Raw genomic sequence first — 10,305 nt, forward strand, 5'->3', positions numbered from 1 at the left:
TTAAAGATCTGTGATTGCTTCTCAGGCACACTTTTCAGCCAAACACTGGTTTCAACAGTTAAAAAAAACAGCAACTTAACAGCTCATGGTGCACACATTCTCTCCGTATTGCTTCTTAATCAGCTGCAGAACACACAGAGGTTTGGTTATTGCTTATCATTTGCAGTGTTGATGGGAGGACCACATCAAGGCTGTTTTCCACCAAGTCAGATTCACTCACATTGGACTCAGACATTCACATCACTATGAGCTGCCAGCACTTGCCAGATGTCGGATGAGATTTCTCAGCCCAGATTTGTACTCAGCAAAATGTGACTGTACTTTGTGGCAGGCTGACTCAGATTTTTCACTATTGGAATAAGTAGATTCTAATATGAATAACCTGAAAATGAGAGATCAGTTCTGAATTCTCTGTCCATTAAACTAATCACTGTAATCATCATCCTGGAATAATGAGTGTAGTGCTAGGCCAGTGAGACTTGGCTGTTTTCCAAACCTTGCACACTCTTTTATTTAGCGCCACCTGGTGTGTTCTTGGTGCACTGGCATTTTTATTACTGGTACTGTTGAGGTTATCATAATGCATTACAATCATTCATAGTTGACTTCAGTTTCCAAAGAAGTGTATGACTTCTTGTAAAGGTTATAGAGATAAGTTTTGTTGTCACACATAGCAAGTATCGTTGGTTTATGTTTAGTCATAGATATTTCATTTACATACAGATCTAGATTTGTTATTGTGTTACTCGGAAACGAGACCAAGTCAAGCAACTCTTTGTGGCTCTGTGTGGTTTCCTTCACAGGCCTGGAAAGTATGGTGCCAAGGAGCAGTGCAGTCACAGACTGGTACTGAGTCAGAGACACAGGCTGGCACAGTCACACAGCAATAGGACAGGCCTTTTATATCAGTTTGCTTGTTAGGGTGTAAATCTGTACAGTTTAGAGATTTGTTGTTACAGTAAGTTTTCAGTGACCATTTGTATAACTTTGTCTTAAGAAGTGGAAGTGGCATTTATCTTGTTCTTATAGGTTGGCAAGTGATGGTTTTGTGTTCCCATTTATGAGGCAACCACACTGACATTAAAAAGGTGCTGCTTTGGTCGGGGGTTAACGCTTTGTTTTACAGGTCTGCCATTTGCTTATAATTTCCAAGGAAACTTCCTGAAAATAATTTGTTGAAGAGAGTCTTGCAGGCAATGCATAGTTTGAAATAATACATTAATAACGAATGACTCTTTAGTTAGCTGTAAATGCTTTCCTGTCTAGGGGGTTCTCAGATCTTGGAATTAACAGAATTCTTTACAGGAAGTTTACAAGGAAATCGCTTACGTTTATTTACAATTAAAGACCTATTCAATACACTGTGACTCAGTGATATTTTATTGGTGTATGCTGTTATAATTGTGTTTAAGTGTGGTATTGCTTTGTTTCTTTAATTGTTCGTCTTTGGTTGTCTTGGGTGTAGCCTGCCTGATCGCCAGGTTTCGTGGGGGACACTGAGAAATTAAATTTAACATGAATCCATAGAAATATCTTTGAACATCGCTACATGTTATACCATTGGTACAACTCTATTAATTAGAATTGTTGTGTTATTGTCATTTGAAATCCTGCTTTTACAACAAAGAACTGATAAACACCGAAGCACATTTGGTCTAGTTTGGGCTCTTAGGTTTCCGTACTCAAACAGACACGTGATCAGAAAAAGTTATAAATAGAGGTGCTGCAAGCATTTGTTTCTTTGACACACAGGCGGAGCGAGAGGGTGATATGGCGTCGACAAGCCGGTACGTAGCAACTTTGACTAAATCAACACCATCTGCTTTCTTTATGCGAATGTAACTTCGTAAAAACAATATTGATTTGGACATGATGGGACAAGCTAGTTCTGGTCAAAACAACCCACGCCCTCGTTCGCACCGCTAGGCGTACGATGTATTGTGCTAGGTAGCAGCTAGTTAGCTAGGTAGCTGGCTAGATGGTGCCAGAAGTCACTGTATGTATCCCCGTTACAGCCCCACTGCTCTTCCCCGTCGCTCAATAGCTTCAGCTCGTTACCACGTTCACGTCGCCTCGCATCGTAGGCTTGTTTTTTTACCTTTACTCTGTTTAACATCGTGACAAAGCTAGCGTACCGTGAAGCGGAAACTTGCGCTAACATATAAACTCACTGCGGGCTGTGAGTGCTGGATCAGCGCTCCTGCCTATTGTAAACACATGCAAATGTTTTCTGTACAGCATGTGTACGTTTAGCCTTTACGCAACGTTAGTCCACTGGAGCGTGTCTGAAGTTCGTGAATAGACTCTGGCTTTAAGTGGGCACACTAACTAATTATGTTTTCTTTTCATCTGGTGTTTTGTTGTAACTAACTTACAACTACTTTACTACTGATATGACAATTTGCTATTATAGATAAAATGTCTACAATTCTTGAAAACTGCATTGAGCATTTTTCAGGGATGGTTTGGCATTTCATAGACTAAACAATTATTCAAGACAAATAGTAGATTCATCAATAATGAAAATAATTAGTAAGGACACTGATGCTTCATAACTACCTGATCATGTTCAGCTTTGAGTTCAGATTGTTTGATGTTGCCCTTGTGCTGTTAATTAAATTAATCCCAGATTAATAAAACATTTACCCAGATTTATTTTTATCGTTTTCCTTTGTCTGGACTCCGGTGCTGACACTGCCCAAGCCATCCTCAGCCAGTTTGGCCCATTAGACCCATTACAACATAAAGCAGTTGTTTTGTAAGATGTGTTGTGGAAGAATATTCACTCAGGCATATCTTCTCAGCAGCAAAAGGAGGAAAAGAAACTGTAAATGCAAAACACATCTGAACTATCATTATGATTTAAATTTACCCTCCCCCCAGGATATCAAGAGATCAGAATTACATTGGCTGTTATTTTCCATTACATTTTCCTCTCGTGAGTGATTTCTTACAAGGCACACTTTGTTGACATTTTCTGTCTTGACCTCATCATGACCTCTCTCTACCCCACCCATTCAATTTCCCTTTCTTGCATTTTGAGCGATTTGATTGTTGTTATCCTTTTCTAGCGGAGAGGGATTGACCCTTCCCAGAGTTCAGTGTCCCAACCACCCTGATGCCATATTGGTGGAGGACTACAGAGCAGGGGACATGATTTGCCCTGAATGCGGCCTTGTAGTAGGTGAGTATACACTCTACAAAGACATGCATTTTTGCTTTCTAATCAGCGAGGCTTCAGTGTGAGAACACGTCCTTCCTTTCCATTTTGGTTTCCTGTACTTGTTTCTTTTATCTCAACTTCTCTCCGTTGAATTCTGTCATAGTTAGATAATCACACTCGTCAGTCTTCCTGTGCCTGTGGTTTTAGGCAACCATGGTTAAAATAATACTACATTCGAACACAATCTGAGATGACATGCTAAACAATACCACAGTTTGTGGAAAAAAAATGTGGAAATCACAGCCACAATAAATATATTTATTATGTAATGTGGTTCAACCATCCTCTGGATATTAATCTACAATGTTTAGCTTGTCTTAAGTCTTATGTTGTATTCACCCAGATCACAAAAACATCTTTCACCACACAAATACAAGAAAGGAAAATGCAAATCTTGTGCTGTTCAAAGAACAGAAAAACTACAATAGAAGTGTCTTATTCCAGAGACATTGTCGATTGTATTATTTTGAATAATCCATACACTTCACTGTTGAGAGTTTTTTCCCCCCATTGCCTGTCGTATGTACAGTAGGAAAGGTTCTTTACAATATAAGTGATCTGACGCTTTAAATTGTCACTCAAACCAGAGGCAAGAATAATAAATATAATATGAAGAAACACTCACCTAGATTAAATCTGAGACCAGAAGAACATTGAGATCAATAAAGAGCAGAGAGGAATGATTTGAAAAAAATATAAAGATAAATGAACATCAGAGAAGCTTCTGAACAAAAAGTTAGCAGTTATTTGTGCTGGTCTAGTATTTTGATTGTGCATTAATAAATCAATTTTTTTGTGAAGGCAAATACTTGCTTTGCCAGGCACAGATAAAACATCTTTTAACATGTGATGCAGAGTGTAAGACAAAGCTGCAGGGGACACAGAGTTCTCCTCTAACGAGCCCCCTGAGCACAGACCAGGTCAGACAGGAGATGAGAGACGCCAGCCGCTCTCTGATGCAAGCTGAAGCGCCCTCTGTTCCTGCTCCCATAGCTTCGGGTGACCTCTGAGGAGATGAATGTCACTTTGCCTCTAGATATAAGAAAGGCTGATGGATGGTAAAAAAAAAGCTTAACAGGATTAAAATATCAGAAAATCTAATCCCCGACCCTGCTACACGGTTCCAAGAACAGACAGTCATGATAAGTGTAAGAAACTAATGGCCCTGTTCAGACAGTACGTCCTGCCCATGTCACACCTTTTTCCTTTGGATGAACCCATATTTTCTTATGTATACCTGCCTCACTGCAAACAGACAGTGATAAGAAAATGAGAGAAAGGAGAAGGAAGGGGATGATGTGTAAATTGATTGAACCAGATTTACAGCCACAATACTGAGAACAGCAGAGGAGTAAAACTTGGCGAATGCTGTAGCTGAGCCAAAAAGGATCGACACGGTATTTACAGCAGTTGAGTGTTTGCAGAGGGGAATTGTGCTGATTATTGCACCATCTTCTGCTTAATTATTCCGGAGGGATGTAATGCAACCCGATGGAAGAACGGAGCACAAACTGTTTGTCTGTGCACGTGATTGGCTGAACTTTAAACAAACTGTTTGTAAAAATCGATACGTCATTACCTCATTACTAAGCATCTCATGTTTCTATCAATTAAGAAAGGAACCAGTTTCAGAGCAAAGGGTGTAGCCGTCAGTACAAAAGATTGAAAAAGGAGAGAAAGAAACAAGTTGGATGTTGGTTGAAAATGAATTTAGTTGGTCTGTGTGCAGGGTATCAAGTTAAGCCTTCAAAAGTATTGAAACCAAAAGTCAAGTTTCTAATGTATTGATTTTAACATTGTATTTTAAAGGATGTTGTTTGCAAAGGGAAAAATGTGCCTGTGTTGGAGTGAAGATGTTGCTGGATACTATTACAGAAAAAAGTTAATTTTACATTTCCATTTAAAACAAACTATATTTTGGTTTCTGATGTTGACACCCTGCCTAAAAGCCATGCACTCAATCTCAAAGAATAAAAGCACCAGCGCTCAAACGCAAAGTCTACATTGAAATAAGCTCAGACATTATGTCCATGCAGCAAATCTACCAATTAAAGCTTGTTACAACGAATGTGTATGACATTGATCGTGTGCCTCCTTTTAGTTCTCTCCAGATTTAGGTTTCCTATTTATCTTATTTATTTTAATTCAACTCTCCAAACCATTTCTCCTCAGGTGACCGTGTAATCGATGTGGGCTCAGAGTGGAGGACGTTTTCTAATGAGAAGGCCCTTAAAGATCCATCCAGAGTGGGAGATGCCCAGAACCCACTGCTCAATGGAGGAGACCTAACCACCATGATCAGCAAGGTGAGAGACAGATGTGTCTGATGAAGGATGACAGAAGATCTCCAGTTGTTCAATCACAGCACTCCAGTTTCAATGTGAATATTTTAGATTATATTAGTTCAGATGTGCATGTATAGGTAATGGTGTGCTGAAACACTCATGGCACTGAAAGCTTGGATAATAATATAAGCATTTATCTCAGTATTACCCAGTACATATTTCTGTGCTAAGAGTTTGGATCCCACAGTGATGCAGAAACACCATTGTTATTGTCTTGTCGTAGCAGCACTTGAGTACCACAATCAAAGTAAACCACATCCTCAGAGTTTAACTAATAAACATCCAATGTTTACACCACAGGGAACAGGCGCAGCAAGTTTTGATGAGTTCGGAAACTCCAAGTACCAGAACCGGCGGACCATGAGCAGCTCTGACCGGGCTATGCTCAATGCCTTTAAAGAAATCAGCACCATGGCAGATCGCATCAACCTGCCAAGGAACATCATAGTAAGTTAAAAAAGACCTAAAGCTTCACTGTTTTCGTCTCTACCTGGTTTGGTCCAGACACTTCCAGAACCAGATGTCTTTGTTTAGCGGTAGAAGCTGACACTGATGACAGACGTTAAAGGTCAGCTGACTCAGAGAGTGAGAGAGAAATGAAAACCACGCACATGGGAAACATAGTGAGCAAGGGAACAAGAGAAACGAAATGTGACTTTCTGTGATAATTATGTAATTCTGTGTGATCCAGTGGTTTATAACTGAAACATATGGACACACTGCAGATTAGTGTTAGACCCGTCTTAATTTGGCTCATAGATCAGTCTGATGTAAGTCAGACTGTTTCACAAAAAAAAAAGACTGTCTAATTTTAAGCCAAAAAAATTAGACACCTTAACCACAGACTAATGTTTCCATGGTAACAATCAGTGACACCTGTGCTGGCCAGCAGCACCCAACAACAAAAAAACTACAAAAATTGGTCATAATTTGTAGTTTGCTAACATTATTATGAAAAGAGCATCTAGAGGGGAAAGAGTTTTTAGAGACCGCAGTAACTGCCTCTCCTCCTCTGTTGTCTCATCCAGACCCGTCCGAAAACAGGGTCGTTAAGAAAACTAAACACCGACAGCACCACTTTATTCTGAAGGCCAAGTTGTAGCGCGTGTTGACACGTCACTTGCACATTAGGCTGCATCGTTAAATCGTTGGCAGCTAGCTAACGGCTCAACCGTTAGCATACCAAAAACCACCGTCACAAAGTAATACGTTTTTCTTTTGACTGCTGTCATTCAAACAACCACATTAAAAACATTATTAGCTTAATGTTACGTGTGTTATTTTGGCTGTCATTGTCTGTCTCCCTCGGGAGGCTGGCGGTGGGCTGAATTCTTCCGCTAGACAAACATTTACTGAGGGTTGGATGTGGTGACTCTGTCGGCCATTTTTATTTATTTTTTTTGAAAAAAGTCTTAATTTACCCAGAATTCATTGTACCACAGTCCGATTTAAGACCGTCAAGAACTAAATTGCTTGTGCAACGGATTTATTTAGACCTCTATCTGAAGTCAGACTATTTGTTGTATTTAAGCCAAAGTCAAAGTCTGTCTTTTGTGAAACCGTCCGTCTTCAGCTGAAAGTGACAACCAGACTATGACCTGGGACAGTTGTCGCATATGAACTGGCCTAATCTGGGCGGAAGGTATGTTCATATGCCTGTTTATATATAAAGGGGTTTGTTCCACTAACTGGAAACACTGGCTCTCTTGTGGCAATAATTGGCTTTAATTAAGTAAATAATAGTGATTTAAAAAATGAAATACAAAGAGAGGAAATGTGAGTAGAAGAGCCACCTACAGTCACTGGTTGTCCACCTTTATACTGAAATATCACGGCTTGACTGTTGTCGTCTTGTTTTAGTTCAACCAAATTAGGATAAGACCATGTTTAAAAACAGATTTTGACAATTAACCTTCACAAAAACAGTAATCTTGGGTTTGTGAATACAAACACTATTAAATCTCTATTTAAAAAATAATTAATTTAATTTGGGAAGATTGTTGTCAAGACCTTTACTAATAATATGTTTGCTGTAAATGATTTTTTGCTTTACAGGACAGAACAAACAACTTATTCAAGCAGGTTTATGAACAGAAGAGCCTGAAGGGTCGAGCCAACGATGCCATTGCTTCAGCCTGTCTCTACATCGCCTGCAGACAAGAAGGTGTACCAAGAACATTTAAAGGTCAGAATAAACTATTCCCTGTAAGAATTTGCCATAGCCGTATTATTTCACATCCAACTGCTCTTGAATCTGATCAAATAGTGGTACTTCTTAAAATATGCAAACTTGTTCAACAGACCAAATCTCCACATTTCTCACTTGAGAATTTAAGAATTGTTCCTCTTTAAATTCTTGTCTGGTGGCTAGAAATCACGTTTTAACTTCTCGTGTTAAATTAAAATATTTTTCAAAAAGAATTTGTTCAAAATACACATTGATAGCAAAATACACACAATCGTATCAAGAATAGATTATCAGTAATGAATCTTTTATTCTTCCAATTCACTTGTGCTGTATTGTCTCACCGTTAAAAACATTTAATGACATTTTCAGACAGTATAGAAAGAAATTGTGGCTGTGTGATGGAGGCACGTTGATGTATATTGTTTGAAAGTTGCTCTCACCTTTTCCCAGACCCAAAGTCCCTGAAGTGTTTCTCAATGGGGTTTAATGTGTGGTGTGCAATTTACCACTATTATTGCCAAAGGCAATTTGATTCCTGTCCCTAAGGTTTGTCCCTAAGAAGGAAACACACTATATATAGAAGTCAAGGATGCACGATTTCTTCACTTTCTCTTCTCTCGTCTTACTGTGGAAGTCACCGCAGGGAGTGGATAGAAAAAAACTTGCCAGCTCCCTGGTGCTAAGTCTGTGTAATGTCCATTGAGACGATGTGTGAATAGAGCAGGTCATTATCCGAACAATTCACAGCTAGAAAGTGGGTATTATGTTTCTACTCTACATCCAGGCACCAACACTCAACTAAACCAGACAGAGTGTTTCCAGTAGGTGAGAACGCCTCTGACACAACAATCTCCAGTTATGTGCTACGTGTGAAAAGGCAACTCCAGACTATGTCTGGGGCTGTTTCTCACAGCCTGGAGTTCATATGAGAAGACGACTAGAGACTCAAGTTTTCTTTCACTTCAGTCCATCTTACTGAATCTCCTCATTTCCTCCACAGAGATCTGCGCCGTCTCCAGGATCTCCAAGAAGGAGATTGGTAGATGCTTCAAGCTGATCCTGAAGGCACTGGAGACCAGCGTGGACCTAATCACCACAGGAGACTTCATGTCCCGCTTCTGCTCAAACCTTGGGCTGCCCAAGCAAGTGCAGATGGCGGCCACCTTCATCGCCAGGAAAGCCGTGGAGCTCGACCTGGTGCCCGGCAGAAGCCCCATCTCTGTGGCTGCAGCAGCCATTTACATGGCCTCCCAGGCCTCCGCAGAGAAGAAGACCCAGAAAGGTGAGTGATAATGTTTTAGTCGTGCTGTTGATACTCAAATAGCGTGTTGAGTTTAGACCAAACTATTTTAATTAATGGGCCCATCTGTAAACACTTTGACCATCAAAGTGTCATATGGTTTTATTCAGGTCTTCGTAAGTTGTCCAAAACTGATCAGTGGGAAATCTGCCGAATCTGATGTTGATAAGTTATTGATGATTTATGAAAAGGAAAATGTGAATTCTTTCAAAAGTGGAAGTAGTTGGGTGAAACACATCACTCCAGTGAAATGCGTTGACTTTACAGCTGTGCTCCAGTCTGGTAAAAGGGGAAATGGGTAACGCTGAGAGTCCAGTCTGAACTAAGAAAAAAATGTTATCCATCCTGTTGACGTGTTCTTGAGCAAGACGAGGGGCCTCCTTTGAGCTCCAGATGTGATGCTTGTGACGCTGACAGTTTACAGAAAAATTCTCACTTTACTTTCAGTCTTTGCATTTTTGAGCTGCAGGAAATTCTTTTTCTTCTTTGATGTAGAAAATACTTCAAGTCAAACATTTCAACTCTGTGTCTGATGCTTCCACAGAAATCGGAGATATCGCCGGTGTCGCAGACGTTACGATCAGACAGTCGTACCGACTCATCTACCCGCGAGCTGCGGAACTTTTCCCTCCAGACTTCAAATTTGACACACCCGTCGACAAGCTGCCTCAGCTGTGAACAAGTCGCTGCCTACACAGTCGTGATATTTTTTCTGCTGTACTTACAGGATCGTGCTCTTTTTTTTATCCTATTTGTGTTGAATTTGGAAGATTTCTCTTGTCTGTCCTCAGACTTCAAGCCTTCATCAAGGCGTGCTCACAGGAATATAACGGACACACATTCCAGTGCTTAAAGAAACAGCTTGCAGACTGTACTTACAGTATTTCATTTGAGTGTATATACTGTACCATGTATATATGTCCAAGTGGGAAAGTGTAATTGATGCTTGCAAATTTTAGGCTGATTTCATACTGTATACATAAAACTTTGTTTTTGTAGAAAAATGACCAGGTTCTATTTTGTTAGTTTGTTTGAATTGTTCTAAGTAATTTAAAAAAAAAAATTAAAGATTTTCATTAAAGCATGGTAATCGGCTCATGGTTTGAATAACATTTAACATTCATTTACATAAAATCTTTCACTTACACACTTTCATAGATCAAAAGTTTTCAAAGGAAAGGAAACTCCACAACCTCTTTGTGAACATATGAAAACTTCAGATTGTCGTTTTCGGAGTGACTCAGAGGAA

At 39.7% G+C, this 10,305-nt stretch overlaps 1 protein-coding gene across 1 annotated transcript; it reads left to right on the forward strand.

Annotated features, from left to right (window-relative positions):
• The first annotated feature begins 1,688 nt into the window (after positions 1-1,688).
• On the forward strand, positions 1,689-10,146 carry gtf2b (general transcription factor IIB). The gene is made up of 7 exons (XM_056391065.1): positions 1,689-1,787; positions 3,072-3,184; positions 5,396-5,529; positions 5,869-6,015; positions 7,624-7,753; positions 8,757-9,038; positions 9,601-10,146. The coding sequence occupies exons 1-7, from the start codon at positions 1,771-1,773 to the stop codon at positions 9,732-9,734; spliced, it is 957 nt and encodes a 318-aa protein (XP_056247040.1). The 5' UTR covers positions 1,689-1,770; the 3' UTR covers positions 9,735-10,146.
• Positions 10,147-10,305: the final 159 nt, after the last annotated feature.

Source organism: Seriola aureovittata, chromosome 12 (genome assembly GCF_021018895.1).
Source record: "Seriola aureovittata isolate HTS-2021-v1 ecotype China chromosome 12, ASM2101889v1, whole genome shotgun sequence".
NCBI lineage: Eukaryota > Metazoa > Chordata > Actinopteri > Carangiformes > Carangidae > Seriola > Seriola aureovittata.